We start from the raw sequence: 17,588 nt of genomic DNA, 5'->3' as shown, positions 1-17,588 counted from the left end.
GCCTTGCTGGTTTGGGTCGGCTCCTTTTTTTTTGTTCGTTTGTTTGTTCGTTTGTTCCGCCCTTTACCCACCCTACTATTTTCCCGGGTCGGCCCCCTTATACACAGCACACTAATATAATCAGCCCTAGTTGGCATACAATGGCATACACACAGAAAAGGGACTACAACAGTCTTCAGTCTGTGGTATAACACCAGCATGCTGCCTTTGTAGTCTCCTGGGGTTTGTAGTTCACCACACCTTTATAGGGCATACACCAGTGTTTCCCAACCAGGGTGCCTCGTGGAGTTGCAAAACTACTACTACCAGCATGCCCGGACAGGCAAAAGCTGTCTGGGCATGCTGGGAGTTGTAGTTTTGATACAGCTGAAGACACCCTGATTGGAAAACAATGCACTTTGTTTGTAATATACTGAATAGGCTAGGCCAGTGTTTCCCAACCAGTGTGCCTCCAGCTGTTGCAAAACTACAACTCCCAGCATGCCCAAAGTCTGTCCAAGCATGCTTGGAGTTGTAGTTTTGCTACAGCTGGAGGCACATTGGTTTGTAAACACTAGCATACACACACACATAACAGGGACAACAACTCCCAGCATGTGTCATTCAGGAGTCCACCCCCCCCCCCCTTCACACACAGAAATCATCCCCAGTCCAAGATTTATTCCCCTGCAGTCTATACATCCCCAGCCCGTGCACTTTGTTATCCTCCCCTTCAGATAACACTCTTAATAGTCTCTGTCTTCTTTCAGTGCAGACCAGCGTCCTCAGAAGACAAAGCAGGGGGAGGGGAGAGGAGGAGCTGTGTACGTCCTCTCTCTCCCCCTGCTCTGGCTTCTTTCTCTCATGCACACCTGCGACCACCTGGAGGGGGAGATGAGGGGGCGTGGCTTCTCTCTCTTATGCAGTTCTGAAAGAACAGAGAAAGAAAAAAAGCCATGTCCACAGCCTAATCCTAACATGGCAGACGCTGTGGACAACAGTAAGAGATCCAACACAGAACTACAGAACTTCCTGGCGCACAAAAAGGTAAGAAAAAAAAGACACATGCTATACAAACATATAATACATGTCAATTGCAAAAAACATGAACATTAAAAGAAGATACAATATAGCCAAAAATCTTAACCACCAGAGTACCCCTTTAAAGTGACAGTGGTCAGATGTGCAAAAAATGCCCAGGTCCTTAAGCTGAAAATGGGCTGGGTCCTTAAGGGGTTAAAAGGGGGTACTCCGGCCGAAAACTTTTTTTAACCCCTTAAGGACCCATGACGTACGCGTACGTCAGGAGTCCCTGTCCTGCGATATAACGCGGGGTCACACGGCGACCCCGCATCATATCGCGGCGGGCCCGGCGTCATAGTGAAGCCGGGACCCGCCGCTAATAGCGCGCGGCACCGATCGCGGCGCTGCGTGCTATTAACCCTTTAGCCGCGCGCTCAAAGCTGAGCCGCGCGGTTAAAAACGAAAGTGAAAGTGCCCGGCTAGCCTAGGGAGCTGTTCGGGATCGCCGCGGCATAATCGCGGCATCCCGAACAGCTGTAGCACAGGAGGAGGTCTTCTTACCTTCTCCTGTGCTGTCCGATCGCCAAATGAATGCTTCAAGCCTGAGATCCAGGCTTGAGCAATCAATCGCCGAAAACACTGATTGATCCATTCCTATGGAGATGAATCAATCAGTGTAAAAGATCAGTTAATGCAATGTTATAGCCCCCTATAGGAGCTATAATATTGCATAAAAAAGTGTAAAAAAATCATTAACCCTTTCAATTATCCCTTCCCCTAATAAAAGTTTGAACCCAGCATTTCCAAGAATAAAAAAAAAAGTGTAAATAAAAACATACATATGTGGTATTGCCGTGTGCGGAAATGTCCGAATTATAAAAATATACTGCTTTTTGAACCGCACGTTTAATGGCGTACGCGCAAAAAAATTCAAAAGTCAAAAATAGCGCATTTTTGATCACTTTTTATACCACTAAAAAGTGAATAAAAAGTGATCAAAAAGTCTGATCAGAACAAAAATGGTACCGCTAAAAACGGCGCAAAAAATTAGCCCTCATAGCGCCCTGAACACAGAAAAATAAAAAAGTTATAGGGGTCAGAAGATGGCCATTTTAAACATATACAACTTCCTGCATGTATTCATGATTTTTTTCTGAAGTGATACAAAATCAAACCTATACAAGTAGGGTATCATTTTAACCGTATGGACCTACAGAATAAAGATAAGGTGTCATTTTTTCCAAAAACTGTACTGCGTAAAAACGGAAGCCCCCAAAACTCACAAAATAGTGTTTTTTCATCAATTTTGTCGCACATTGATTTTTTTTCCCGCTTCACCGTAGATTTTTGGGTAAAATGACTAATGTCATTACAAAGTAGAATTAGTGACGCAAAAAAGAAGCCATCATATAGAATTTAAGGTGAAAATGTTAAAGAGTTATGATTTTTTTAAGTTAAGGAGGAAAAATTGAAGATGAAAAAACAGAAAAAGCCCGGGTCCTTAAGGGGTTAAAATCAACTGGTGCCAGAAAGTTAAACAGATCTGTAAATTACTTCTATTTAAAAATCTCAATCCTTCCAGTAAATATCATCTGCTGTATAATACAGAGGTTCTTTTCTGTCAGTCCACAGTGCTCTCTGCTGACACTTCTTTCCATGTCAGGAACTGTCCAGAGCAGGATCAAATCTCCACAGCAAATGTCTCCTGCTCTGGACAGTTCCTGACATGGACAGAGGTGTCAGTAGAGAGCACTGTGGACAGACAGAAAATAATTCAAAAAGAAAAGAACTTCCTCTGTATTATACAGCAGCTGATAAGTACTGGAAGGTAAGATTATTTTTTTTTAATAGACGTAATTTACAAATCTGGTTAAATTTCTGACACCAGTTGATTAAAAATAAAATAAATAATAATAATAATGTTTTCCACCGGAGTACCCCTTTAAGGGCAAGAGAGGAAGTGTGGAGGATTCTTTGGGCTGATTTTTGTTAATAGCCTTATCATGTCTTTATCTTTTTTTCCCCCCATCAAATGTCAAATTAAGCACCAAGTAATATCAGTGTGTGCACCATTTTAGACAAATACAAGAAAAACTCAAACTCAATATTTAACACTGTGTAAAGTTCTTAAAATTATCAGGGATCATCAACAATAAGGATGTTTTGTTTTTATCAAAAAGTCATCAGTTGCAATCATTTTTGCAAAGAAAAAAAAAAGTGACTTCAGCTTCTATTTTCTGAAATGTGTATCATTAAATTACAACATACTAAAAATACTAAAAACAGGCTTTGAAAAAACAAATTCTTAAAAATACATAACATAAAGGATTGTGCTGTACATAGAAATAAGTTCTTTTGCAATATTTTGTGTTAATGACCACTTTACGCATAAGAACCTTTTTACAGATTTCATACACTTTATTGACGCAGATGGCTGCACTGCACAGTAGTGTTACAGCACTTCTCGAATTAAAAAAAAGTGTATTTTAGGCAGAGCAGATGGGAGCCTTCTAGTCATTTGTCAGCAAATCTTGCATGTGTGCTGACAAAGCTACTCTGCCGTATGTACCTATAGCTGGTAATGACCTCAGATGGAGACAAGCTGCAGCTTTAAATGTCACAAAATCAACAGGTAATCCACATTAAGGACTTAATGTAAAGAATAAGGCATCCGTGTAAATGACAACACAAAATGTGATATACGATACAAGTGTACAGTATTCTATGATAAGAGGTATTTTCATCGAACATATTTAGTGTAGAGTTATCTGCTTCCAGGAAAAAATAAATAAAAAGATTTCCAGAACTAATCTTTTCTTAGGTACAGTATTTGTCAAATATGAAATACTTGTCAACGCTTCCAATAAACTTAATCCTGAATCCAAACAAATGAAAGATCTGGCAGAGAAACACATTCTGTTTTTTTTTCTGTAAAGAGGAACAACCTGAATATGGTTAGAAGATGCTATATATTTATAAGGCACTTTAATAGAGATAATAACTCAAAGGGAAATTAACGTCACCCAGTGAACTACTCGTTCTGGAAGACATTTGGCATCGAAAAACACAGTGATGCATCTTCTGTAGAAGCCGCCACTTCTAAACTTCTTCACTAGAGGATTTACAACTGATTATACAAAGCAGAACTTGTCTGTGAGAAGCTTATGATCATGATTGAGAGATTGTAAAGTAGGAATTACAAAACACTATCATAAATCCATACCGTACAACTAAATGTCTATTTACCTAATCCAGTTTATAAAAAAAAAAAAAAAAATGCTTTGCAGACTATGGGCATGACTAAATTAAACCCCTAGAGGACACACAACATACATATACGTCACTGCTGCCTGCACCTTAGCGCCCAGGGACATACATGTACGCAGCATTGCAAAGAGTCTATAAAGTGCTTGCTTCATAGACTGTAAATGACTGCTGCTATCAGTTGCTGCTACTCACTGTCAATGACCGGCATCACGGTGAAGTCCATCCATGGAGCTCTTAAATGCTGTGACATTTAAGAGGTTTCTGACAGGTGTGTCATCTTTTACCTGCTGAATGGCACCCTGCAACGTGACTGCAGGGGTCCCATTGTTTTCTCTGGCAGCCTGAGCTGTCCCCGTGCAGGTCCCACTGTGATCTGCTCATAGAGTCCGCTGAGGCAGACTCTACTAGCAGATCACAGATTACACAATATCGTCGCTCAGTAAATTATGTTATAAATAGTCCAATATAAGGAATTAAAAAGTGTAAAATAAATTAAACATAGGTTATCATAAATATAAAAAACTGATAAAACTTTAAACTACGCTCTTTTCCTACTTTTCAAATATTTTTTTTTTTACATATTTGGATAGTCATTTGTCTCTATAACTGTGATGACAAGGCTGGTGTCACAAAACATGTAGGAAACACAGTGTTAATGTTCTTTTAAAAGCAGCTAGTGTGTCTGTTTAGTATAGCATGTTGCAGATGCTGTCTATAAATATTCTTTGTTTAATGGGCACTATCTTTAAAACTAGTTTTTACTATTGCCCTCCTTATGGTAAATAAAAAATCTTTCTAATGTACTTTGTTTTCAAAAAAGTAAGTTTTCTATGTTTTATTTGTGTTTAAAAAAGCTGCCACTAGGTGTCTCCCTACTTGTCCAGAGCACATTTTCCCCCATCTTTTGCACATTATTTGGACCCCTGCTGGCCTTGCAGAAGTCCAAAATCAGGAAATGCTGAGGGGTGTGTGCGCAGCCTTATCCAATCAGAGCTCACCTCACACATTGAACTGCTCTGGGCTGTGTGTAGCAGAGTGATGATGGAGGAAGTTCTCCCCTGTATGGCTTCAGATGATGTCACGCCTGCTGGGTAATGCCCCTTCTCATTCTGTAAATCGGACTGAGACTGAGCAGAAAATACAGAGCAATATTCAAGGAAGAAAACTAAAAAAATTATAAATATAGAGGCAGGGGGTGGTTTATCATGATGGGGCAGTGAACTAGGAGAATTATAAAATGTAATAAGATTAAGAGATGTACTCTTTAAGAGCTGTAGACATATATGGACTGTTGCTGCATGCTTCAATGCATGGTTCTTCTGGAACTATTAATGTTTAAATGTATAAATAAAAGTTATGTTTTTTAGACCGTGTCATCCAGGTTGTCTTGGTGACTTTGGTGAAATACCACACGCAATCTGGACGAGAGGTGTGGTGCTTTTTATGGAAGAAAGAAGCCACATTTTTCTGATTCCTGGATAACCCAATTAAGGCTTCATAAACAATGCCATACTACACACTTTGTTATACAAATGCATGGCTGTAAATGCCTTGCTGTTTGCAATGGGGGCACTTACACTTATTTGTTTCTGATCATCCTATGGTGAGAATCACATAGTAAGATGTAAACACGGGCTAAAAAAGATTTTGCACAAAATGGTAAATTTAAGGTAGGAATGGACTACACACACTCTCATACAAGCTTATGTTATAATAAGTCCCTATGTCAATGCTCCAGTAAACTAATGAAACACAACTATGTTCACAAAGTGCATATTGTATAAATCTACCTGTCATGGCAGGTGCTTCTTTCCTTTGGCCACTTTGGGTTGTAGTCTTTTCATAGGCAACTGTGACATCATATACAGCATCCAAGTAGTCCTGCATGGTCTCAATCGCTATGTGAGTTGCCTTAACACGTGGTGTTAACACATGCTTAAGAACAGGCAGTCCTAGGAAGACAACACATTACACAATATGAAATTTACAATTTTAAATATCTTGGGGAAAGAACAAAAAAAATATTTCACACTGGATGACAAAAAGGGCATGCAATTTACAATAACTGCATATTAGTGTGTGTGTATATATATATATATATATATATATATATATATATATATTCTGAAAGGCAACTTTCTTTAACCATGATTTCACAGTTCATAAATCACACTTTAGACGTAACTTACACTTCACTATGAAATTATTGTTATAAAAAGGGGATGACAAACAGGGTGAATATTCTGAGCATTTGCACAGCGTTTTACAAAACTGGGCGACATTTTTACAAATATTATTAACATGCTAAATAAAAAAATTGGAAGTAGAAACTACACTGCTGTGTAGATCTTAAAGGTGATATCCAGTGCTGAAAAACTTTTCCCCTATCCTAAGGATAGGGGATAAGTTTCAGATTGCGGGGGGTCCGACCGCAGGGACCCCCCACGATTTCCTGTATGGGGGCGCGGCAGCCTGCGGGAAGGGGGCAATTTGACCACCGCTCTAAGCGGCGGCTGACACGCCCCCTCAATACAACTCGATGGCAGAGCCGGAGCGATGCCTTCGGTAATCTCCGGCTCTGCCGTAGTGATATATTTAGGGGGCGTGTCAGTCACCGCTTCGTGTGGTGGTCAACACCCGCTATCTGGCCAGCGAGCCAGGGCCCCGTACAAAGAGATCGCGGGGGAGTTTGGCCCAGCATTCAGACCCCCTGCGATCTGAAACTTCTCCCCTATCCTTAGGATAGGGGATACGTTTTTCAGCACTGGACTACCGCTTTAAATCTGTCTGTCAGCTGCAATGTAGGTCCAAACTGCTGACATTGTTCAAGAGCTGTTGGAGCAAGGAGACACATGTTTCATGCCTCTGTCTGTGCTTTCATAAAATAGAAAATGCTTTTATATTTTGGTGCCAAGTGTCAAAGAGGCATTCCTAAACGCCCTGAAATGCTGGGGGCTGGAATGCCTCCTCATTCCCCTTCCCATCCCTGTTCCTGCTTGACTGCGTCCCTACTGGAAGCACATACACATAAAAAGTTACCATGTGTTTCCTTGCCCCAACAGCTATTTAACAGATTCTATTTCTATCAACGACATGTCAATTCATGTTGCAGAAATGTAAGTTTATTGTTGATTTCTCCCAATCAAAATCTGCAATGAATTTTTTTGTTGTGGAGTTTGCTCAGGAAACAGATTTTAACCCGTACAGGATCCAGGGCGTATGGATACACCCTGTGTACCTGGGTCTTAAAGCGTACCTGTCATAGGGCATAAAAAAGAAAAAAAGTGATATGTTACTCAGGACCCGATCATGTGCATATAATTTTTATGTGTCTCGGATCTATATATCCAGAGATATAAACATTTATCTGCTGGTGAGGTACTTTTTCATTGTGCAGGCTGGAGGGGGCGTGTCAGTCTGTCTCCCTCACAGGAGCAAGCCTGGGCAGTCAGCCAATCAGTACTCTCTACTCTGTAACCCTTTCCTCTCTGGTTTTATGCTGTGTCATGTGTCAGAGGAGGATACTTGGAGCTTGCCTTCAGTAATCAGAAGACATTATGGTGAATTCATAACAGGATAAAATGTATAAATATAAGAATAGATCTTTATAAAATTAGAGCAAGGATTTTTTAGATTAAAGTACAACATTTTTATGAATACATGTTCTATCTGTTTTATCTTCTCCTAGTAAAGCTGGATGCTAATCAGCATAGCTTTTTAATATGTGTCACGTTTATCTTTCACAGACTCCGGAATGTCTGATCAACTTCTTTGTTATTCAGGAGTCCGAGAAAGCTTTGACTATTTCAGCATGCTGGGAGTTGTAGTTTAGTAAAAAATGAAGCTGCAACGTTCGTAAATAACTGTGTTAGAGCAGTGTTGCCTCCAGATGATGTAAAACTACAGCTCCCAGCATGTCCACACATCCTTTATCTGTAGTTTTGCATACACTCAATAGAAATCTCCTATACTGGATACCGGTATGCTGTAAAATCTAGACTAGTCTGTCTGGCTATAAGACAGGCGACCCCTAGTGGTGGCTATTTTGAGCTTGAATTTCAGGTGAAAAAAAAATAAAAATTTTTTAACAGGTGTATATTGTGAAATGTCATATTATAAGGAGTCCTGCAATATATGAAAAGTTTTTAACAATGACAGTGCCTCTTTAACCCCTTAACGACGCAGGACGTATATTTACGTCCTGCGCCGGCTCCCGCGATATGAAGCGGGATCGCGCCGCAATCCCGCATCATATCGCGTGGGTCCCGGCGGCTAATCAACGGTCGGGACCCGCGGCTAATACCACACATCGCCGATCGCGGCGATGTGCGGTATTAACCCTTTAGAAGCGGCGGTCAAAGCTGACCGCCGCTTCTAAAGTGAAACTGAAAGTATCCCGGCTGCTCAGTCGGGCTGTTCGGGACCGCCGCGGTGAAATCGCGGCGTCCCGAACAGCTGATCGGACACCGGGAGGGCTCTTACCTGCCTCCTCGGTGTCCGATCGACGAATGACTGCTCCGTGCCCGAGATCCAGGCAGGAGCAGTCAAGCGTCGATAATGCTGATCACAGGCGTGTTAATACACGCCTGTGATCAGGATGAAAGATCAGTGTGTGCAGTGTTATAGGTCCCTATGGGACCTATAACACTGCAAAAAAAAAGTTAAAAAAAAGTGTTAATAAAGGTCATTTAACCCCTTCCCTAATAAAAGTTTCAATCACCCCCCTTTTCCCATAAGAAAAATAAAACAGTGTAAAAAAAAAAAAAAATAAACATGTGGTATCGCCGCGTGCGTAAATGTCCGAACTATAAAAATATATCATTAATTAAGCCGTACGGTCAATGGCGTACGCGCAAAAAAATTCCAAAGTCCAAAAAAGCGTATTTTGGTAACTTTTTATAACATTAAAAAATGAATAAAAAGTAATCAAAAAGTCAGATCAAAACAAAAATCATACCAATAAAAACTTCAGATCACGGCGCAAAAAATGAGCCCTCATACCGCCCCGTACGTGGAAAAATAAAAAAGTTATAGGGGTCAGAAGATGACATTTTTAAACATATAAATTTTCCTGCATGTAGTTATGATTTTTTCCAGAAGTGCGACAAAATCAAACCTATATAAGTAGGGTATCATTTTAACCGTATTGACCTACAGAATAATGATAAGGTGTAATTTTTACCGAAATATGCACTGCGTAGAAACGGAAGCCCCCAAAAGTTACAAAATGGCGTTTTTTTTTCGATTTTGTCGCACAATGATTTTTTTTTCCGTTTCGCCGTGCATTTTTGGGTAAAATGACTAATGTCACTGCAAAGTAGAATTGGCGACGCAAAAAATAAGCCATAATATGGATTTTTAGGTGGAAAATTGAAAGGGTTATGATTTTTTAAAGGTAAGGAGGAAAAAACGAAAGTGCAAAAACGGAAAAACCCTGAGTCCTTAAGGGGTTAAGGACCCAGGGCGTACCTGATATCGATCAGCAGGCACCCAGCGCAAATGCCCAGGGGAGTCATCAGAACCCCCCATGTCGGCGATCGGCGCAAATCGCAAGTGAATTCACACTTGCGATTTGCGCCGATTCCGGGTCATACGGGTCTATGGTGACCCGGAATATAAAGGGGATCGCGGATGTCTAAGACACCCACTATCCCCCTGAAGGGATAGGAGTGAGGTGGCAGGGGTGCCACCCCTCCTATCCCTGGCTATTCGTGGTCTAGACACGACCACCAATAGCAGATCGGGGGCGGGGAGGGGTTAACTTTCGTTTTCCCCGTTCTGCCCACCCACAATAGGCGGGGCAGGACAAGGAAACGATGGCGGAACGGCGCCGAAGATCCACTTATCAGTCTGTGGAGGCTGCGGGATGGGATCGGCTGCGGTGATCGGCGCGGGCGGCATGTCGTGCAGCAGAAGAGGATGGCTCCCTGGATCTGACGGAAGCCGGTAAGTTGCCTAGCAACATCTGGAGGGTTACAGTCAGACTGTAGCCCTCCAGATGTTGCAAAACTACAACTCCCAGCATGCCTAGACAGCTGTTTGGGCATGCTGGGACTTGCAGTTTTGCAACAGCTGGAGGTCTACAGTTTAGAGACCACTGCACAGTGATCTCTATACTGCCCTCTAGATCTTGCAAAACTACAACTCCTAGCATGCCCACACAGCAGTTTGCTGTCTGTGCATGCTTGGATTTGTAGTTTTGCAACATCTGGAGGTCCACAGTTTGGAGATCACTGTGCACTGGTCTCTAACTGTAGCCCTCCAGATGTTGCAAAACTGCAAATCCCAGCATGCCCACACAGCAAACAGCTGTCTCGGAATGCTGGGAGTTGTAGTTGCGTACCTCCAGCTATTGCATAACTACATCTCCCAGCATCAGTACATGCTGGGAGTTGTAGTTGTGCAACAGCTGGAGGCACACTGGTTGGAAAATACTGAGTTAGGTAACAGAACCTAACTGAAGGTTTTCCAACCAGTGTGCCTCCAGCTGTGGCAAAACTACAACTCCCAGCATGTACGGTCTGTCAGTACATGCTGGGAGTTGTAGTTTTGAAACAGGAGGTTTGTCCCCCATGTGAACGTACAGGGTACATTCACACAGGCAGGTTTACAGTAAGTTTCCTGCTTCAAGTATGAGCTGCGGCAAGTTTTTTGCCGCAGCGCAAATTTCTAGCGGGAAGCTCACTGTAAACCTCCGCCAGTGCGAATGTACCCTAAAAACCCTACACTAACACAAAATAAAGGGTAAAAGACTACATATACACCCCCTTACACTGTCCCCCCCAATAAAAATGAAAAACTTATTCTACAGCAATGTTTTCAAAATGGAGCCTCCAGTTGTTGCAAAACAACAACTCCCAGCATTTCCGGACAGCCACTGACTGGCATGCTGGGAGTTTAGCAACAGCTGGAGGCACCCTGTTTGGGAATCACTGGCGTAGAATACCCCTATGTCCACCCCTATGCAACCCCTAATTTAGTCCTCAAATGCGCATGGCGCTCTCTCACTTCGGAGCCCTGTCGCATTTCAAGGAAACAGTTTAAGGCCACATATGGGGTATTTCCGTACTCGGGAGAAATTGCACTACAAATTTTGGGGGGCTTTTTCTCCTTTTACCCCTTATGAAAAGGAAAAGTTGGGGGCTACACCAGCCTGTTAGTGTAAAAAAATAAAAAAATTTACACCGACATGCTGGTGTTCCATACTTTTTATTTTCAAAAGTGTTAAAAGGAAAAAAAGACCCCCAAAATTTGTAACGCAATTTCTCCTGAGTACGGAAATACCCCAGATGTGGGCGTAAAATGTTTTGCGGGCGCACAACATGGCTCAGGAGTGAGCGCACCATGTACATTTGAAGCCTAAATTGGTGATTTGCACAGGGGTGGCTGATTTTACAGTGGTTCTGCCATAAACGCAAAAAAAGAAATACCCACATGTGACCCCATTTTGGAAACTACACCCCTCACGGAACGTAACAAGGGGTATAGTGAGCCTGAACACCCCACAGGTGTTTCACAACTTTTTGTTAAAGTTGGATGTTTAAATGATTTTTTTTTTCACTAAAATGCTAGTTTTCCCCCAAATAATTTTTTTTTTTTTTACAAGGGATAATAGGACAAAATGCCCCCCAAAATGTGTAACCCCATCTCTTCTGAGTATGGAAATACCCCATGTGTGGAGGTCAAGTGCTCTGCTAGCGCACTACAATGCTCAGAATAGGAGTCACATTTGGCTTTTGAAAAGCAAATTTCGCTGAAATGGTTTTTGGAGGGCATGTCGCATTTAGGAAGCCCCTATGGTGCCAGGACAGCAAAAAACAAAAAAAAACAAAAAACCACATGGCATTCTATTTTGGAAACGACACCCCTCAAGGAACGCAACAAGGGGTACAGTGAGCCTTAACACCTCACAGGTGTTTGACAACTTTTTGTTAAAGTCGGATGTGTAAATGAAAAAGAAATTTTCTTTTCACTAAAATGCTGGTTTTCCCCAAAATTTTACATTTTTACAAGGGGCAATAGGAAAAAATGACCCCCAAAATTTGTAACCCCATTTATTCGGAGTATGGAAATACCCCAAAATTCTTCAAAGTTGGATGGAAAAATGAAAAAATAAAAATAAAAAATTGCACTAAAATGCTGATGTTACCCTAAATTTTTAATTTTCACACGGAAAAATAGGAAAAAGCCCCCCACAATTTGTAACCCCATTTCTTCTGAGTAAGAACATACCCCATATGCGGATGTAAAGTGCTTTGCTGGCGCACTACAATGCTCAGAAGAGAAGGAGCGCCATTGGGATTTTGAACAGAAAATTTGTCCCGAATAGAAGGCCACGTGTGTTTACAATGCCCCCCCCACTTGACCCATTTTGGAAACTACACCCCTCACTTAATTTAATAAGGGATGCAATGAGCATTTACGCCCCACAGGTGTCTGACAGATTTTTGGAACAGTGGTCCGTGAAAATGAAAAATGTAATTTTTCATTTGCACAGCCCACTGTTCCAAAGATCTGTCAAACGTCAGTGGGGTGTAAATACTCACTGCACCCCTTATTAAATTCTGTGAGGCGTGTAATTTCCAAAATGGGGTCACATGTGGGGGTTCCACTGTTCTGGCACCACGGGGGGCTTTGTAAACGCACATGGCCCCGACTTCTATTCCAACCAAATTCTGTCTCCAAAAGATCAATGGAGCTCCTCCTCTTCTGAGCATTGTAGTGCGCCAGCAGAGCACTTGACATCCACACATTGGGTATTTCCATACTCAAAAGAAATGGGGTTACAAATTTTGGGGGTCATTTTCTCCTATTACCCCTTGTAAAAATGTAAAATTTTGGGGAAAACCAGCATTTTAGTGAAAAATTTTTTTTTCATTTACACATCCGACTAACAAAAACTCGTAAAACACTGTGAGGTGTTAAGGCTCACTGTACCCTTGTTGTGTTCCTTGAGGGGTGTAGTTTCCAAAATAGTATGCCATGTGTTTTTTTTTTGCTGTCCTGGCACCATAGGGGCTTCCTAAATGCGACATGCCCTCCAAAAACCATTTCAGCAAAATTCTCTTTTCAAAAGCCAGATGTGACTCCACCTCTTCTGAGCATTGTAGTGCACCAGCAGAGCACTTAACATCCACACATGAGGTATTTCCATACTCGAGAGAAATTGGGTTACACATTTTAGGAAGATTTCTCTCCTTTTACCCCTTGTAAAAATTAAAAAATTGGGTCTACAAGAACATGCAAGTGTAAAAAATGAAGATTTTGAATTTTCTCCTTCAATTTGCTGCTATTCCTGTGAAACACCTAAAGGGTTAACAAACCTTTTGAATGTCATTTTGAATACTTTGAGGGGTGCAGTTTTATAATGGGGTCATTTGTGGGGTATTTCTAATAAGAAGACCCTTCAAATCCACTTCAAAACAGAACTGGTCCCTGAAAAATTTCAATTTAGAAAATTTTGTGAAAAATTGGAAAATTGCTGATATACCTCGAAGCCCTCTGATGTCTTCAAAAAGTAAAAACATGTCAACTTTATGATGCAATGTAAAAAGTAGACATGTTGTATATGTGAATCAATATATATATATATATATATATATATATATATATATATATATATATATATATATAAAATGTATTTGGAATATTCATTTTCCTTGTAAGCAGAGAGCTTCAAAGTAAAAAAAAAAATTCAAAATTTTCAATTTTTTCATCAAATTTGGGAATTTTTCACCAAGAAACGATGCAAGTATCGACAAAATTTTACCACTAACATAAAGTAGAATATGTCACGAAAAAACAATCTCGGAATCAGAATGAAAGCTAAAAGCATCCCAGAGTTATTAATGCTTAAGTGAAAGTGTTCAGATGTTCAAAAAATGGCTGGGTCCTACAGTGAAAATTGGCTGGGTCCTTAAGGGGTTAAAGATCTTGGGGATCTGATCTTAAGGGTACGTTCACACATACAGGATCCTGAGCAGATTTGATGGACAGGATTTGTAACTTCAGATTAGAAGCTGTGCTCAGTCATTTAGTTTACATTGAAATCTGCAGCAGAAAATCTTGAGCATCAAATCTGTGCAGGATCCTGTATGTGTGAACGTACCCTAAAAGGGGTTAATCCTGCCTTACCAAATTGATGGTCTATCCCTACTATCAGACTGGTGTGGTCTAATTTCCACAACCCCCATTGATTGACTCTTCTTTTGACAACTGCTGTGCACCTTGTCATATTTTTAGCAACAGTAGTGCAAGGTTCTGTAGCCATGTTTATTCACTTGAGCACTGCCGCCCCTTTAAAAGCCTATCAGCAGGGGTGAGAGGAGTCGGAACCCCACTGACCTAACATTGATGGCTTATTCGACGGTAAGTTTATGTCATAAATTTTTAGAAAATAGGTGATCTTTTTAGGGCTAAAGTGTGACTTTGTACGCTAGAAAACTTCCCACACAAATATTTTTAATTTCCCTATGTACATAATCAACACCAAAACTGATCTGGTGTAGATTTACCTGAGAAAATGCAGAGAGGGAAGGGAGAAAAACATTTACATCCTTCCATGAACGTACTAAGGGCCTATTCACACAACTGAATCTCTGCCCATGGATTTTCTGGGCATAGATTTTATTTGTAGTGCATGCCGATGCTGGATCCACTCGGAAATGTGCCGTCCCATTAGTATTTCCGAGCAGATACAGTTGAAGAATGAACATGTTTCAGGGATGTGGAATTCCTATCACCTGACGCCCAGGACATGCAGTTCCGGGCGCCTGGCAGGTGAATTTTTAAGGCCCTTAGCCCTGCTCCGGGCAGGCAGGGCCGGACCTCAAAGCCCCCGACAAGCATGGCGGCACTCAGTGGGATGTATGGAGAAGGCTCCAGACTCCAGTCCGCTCCGTACTCTGCAGCCCCCGTCTGATTTCATTAGCTGGGGGCCGCCGCTAATAGCCAGTATGCAGCGATCGCAATGGCTAGCTTTTAATTTAGATTGCTGCTGTCAAAGCTGACAGCGGCATCTAAGGGGACATGTAAATGCTCCCTGGTGGGCTAGATCGCAAACCCCCTCCCCCCCTCCGCATCACGATCGCAGGGAGTCAATCACCTATAGAGGTAGCCGGAGGGCTTACCTCTGTTCCCTGGTGTCCCGTGGCTCTGTCATTGATAGATCCTGGCTGGACTAGGCTCTATCAATGGATCGCAGAGCACACAGATCAATGGAGTTCAACAGAACTCTATTGATCTGCATGAGGAATCTAATGATTCCTCTAAAAGTCCCCTAAGGTACTAATGAAGTGTAAAAAAAAAAAAAAAAAAAATGTTATAAAAGTTTAAAAGACACACATTAACCCCCTAAATATTAAATATTCAAATCACCCCCTTTTCCTATATAAAAACATGTAAACATAATAAAAATAAACATATTTGGTATCGCTGCGTGAGTAACTGTACGAACTATTAAAATATAGCATTATGCATCCCATACAGTAAATAACGTAAATGTAAAAAAATAAATAAAAATACCAAGTGATTAAGGGTCTATTCACATGTACAGTATCCTACCCAGATTTGATGCACAGATTTGATACGCAGGATTTCAAGTCATTCAGTTTACATTGAAAACTGCAGCAGAAAATCCTGCGCATCAAATCTGCACAGAATACTGTACATGTGAATAGATCCTAAAAAGTCAGACCAATAGCAAAATAGTACAGATACAAAAAAACTGATTATGGGGCAAAAAATTTGCCCTCATACAGCCTTGTATGCGAAAAAAAAGAAGAAAAAAAAGCTACAGGGGTCAGAAAATGGCAATAAAAATAAATTAGGAAAAGTTCATACTTTTTTTTTTTTTTATTAGTAAAACATGAGAAACTATACAAATCTGGTATTGCTGTAATCAGGCCAACCTAAAAGTATCAAACTAACATGTTAGCTCAACAACAAGGTAAATGGCGTAGAAAGGAAAACCACTACATTTGGAAAATCATCATCTTTTACTATTTCAATTTCACTTCACCAATATTTTTTTTGTTTCGGAGCATATGTTATGGAAAAATGAAAAGGTATCATTATAGCAGTTATTTATGGCTATTATAGGGCGAGGAAGAAAAACGAGTGTAAAAGTGAAAACTGGCCAGGACAAGTGGATTGTCATGAGGGACAAGTAGCTCTTTTTTACTCCTGTGGACAAGTAGTTTTTTAATTAAATTTCCACACCCGTGTTTATTCTTTTTGCGGAGTCTGGGATCCAGAAATTCCGTAGTATGAATGGTGCCACCAGAATACCAATGAAAACAATGGGAGGCTGCCGAACTATGCTCAGAAAATACAAAGTGTGATAGGGCCCTAAATGTCTTTGAAAGGATTTTTGTTTTTTTAAAGAAATCACAGTAAAATCCCATATTTACACAAATGGAGTAGAAGGCGAGAAGAGATGTGAGCAGCTATGAATGCACCTTCAGTCACATGTAGAGCTGACAGTATACAGGCATAGGAATGATGCTTATTGTACCTAGATATGAAATCAGTAATATTAAACAGACTCAGACATGTTTTTGATGAAGATGATGACCAAGTTACTGATTTATCGCCGTCACTTGAAGGTTAGTTGAGGATAAGTTTGTTTCTTTCCTAGCGGACGTTAAGCTGTAAGATAAATGCACAGACTTTGAGGCTAATTCCCTGATATACTTTCTATGACCGTGCATCACTTTGCATGTTCGCCTCTGAGAGAACAATTTTCAACTGCTTATTTTTGGGCACAATGTGCAGTACAAATCTGCTTTGACACTGATATCCTGTTTTAATTAACTACTTCACATTCCAAAATATAAAAGGCTACAGTGTAGAAGTATACCAGAGACTGACAACAATAGTTCTAAGAATGTGTGTGTTCTACAGCCAAATTGCACAGACTTCTGGAACAACAAAACTAGCTTGAAATAAAAGTCTTTGGCCACAGAGCCATAAACACTCTCAGCACGTATATGGTATGTGTACAGAGAACATTGCTGGTGTTTGAAATGGTTTACCCAAAATAGACATTCAATAGCTTCACCCAGTGGTCTACATTTCACACTATTTTGGTAAGTGAACATATATCTTTGTATTTTAGCCAGAAGATAAAAAGGATTCCTCAGTAGCTGATACCATTTAATGAGTAAATAAAAATATGGGGAGGAATAACTAGACTACGGTACCTAGGTCTCTTTAACAGGCATGGTTTAACACAACTGTGACAGTATCACAACTGTTATGCGATTTTTCATCTTTGCATTTTAACTTTTTCCTCCTTGCCTTTTAATAGCCATAACTCT

The 17,588-nt window shown here is 40.8% G+C and overlaps 1 protein-coding gene across 2 annotated transcripts in view; it reads right to left on the bottom strand.

Annotated features, from left to right (window-relative positions):
• AGPAT5 (1-acylglycerol-3-phosphate O-acyltransferase 5) overlaps positions 1-17,588 on the bottom strand; it is a 110,118-nt gene that overhangs the window by 22,026 nt on the left and 70,504 nt on the right. For both annotated transcript variants that reach the window (XM_056565718.1, XM_056565719.1), the window contains exon 6: positions 6,060-6,221. In XM_056565718.1, coding sequence (XP_056421693.1) covers positions 6,060-6,221 — 162 coding nt within the window. The remainder of the gene's footprint in view (positions 1-6,059; positions 6,222-17,588) is intronic.

The sequence above is a fragment of the Hyla sarda genome, chromosome 3 (genome assembly GCF_029499605.1).
Source record: "Hyla sarda isolate aHylSar1 chromosome 3, aHylSar1.hap1, whole genome shotgun sequence".
In the NCBI taxonomy this organism is placed as follows: domain Eukaryota; kingdom Metazoa; phylum Chordata; class Amphibia; order Anura; family Hylidae; genus Hyla; species Hyla sarda.
The sequence above is the reverse complement of the archived record's forward strand: the minus strand, read 5'-3'. Positions and strand labels throughout refer to the sequence as shown.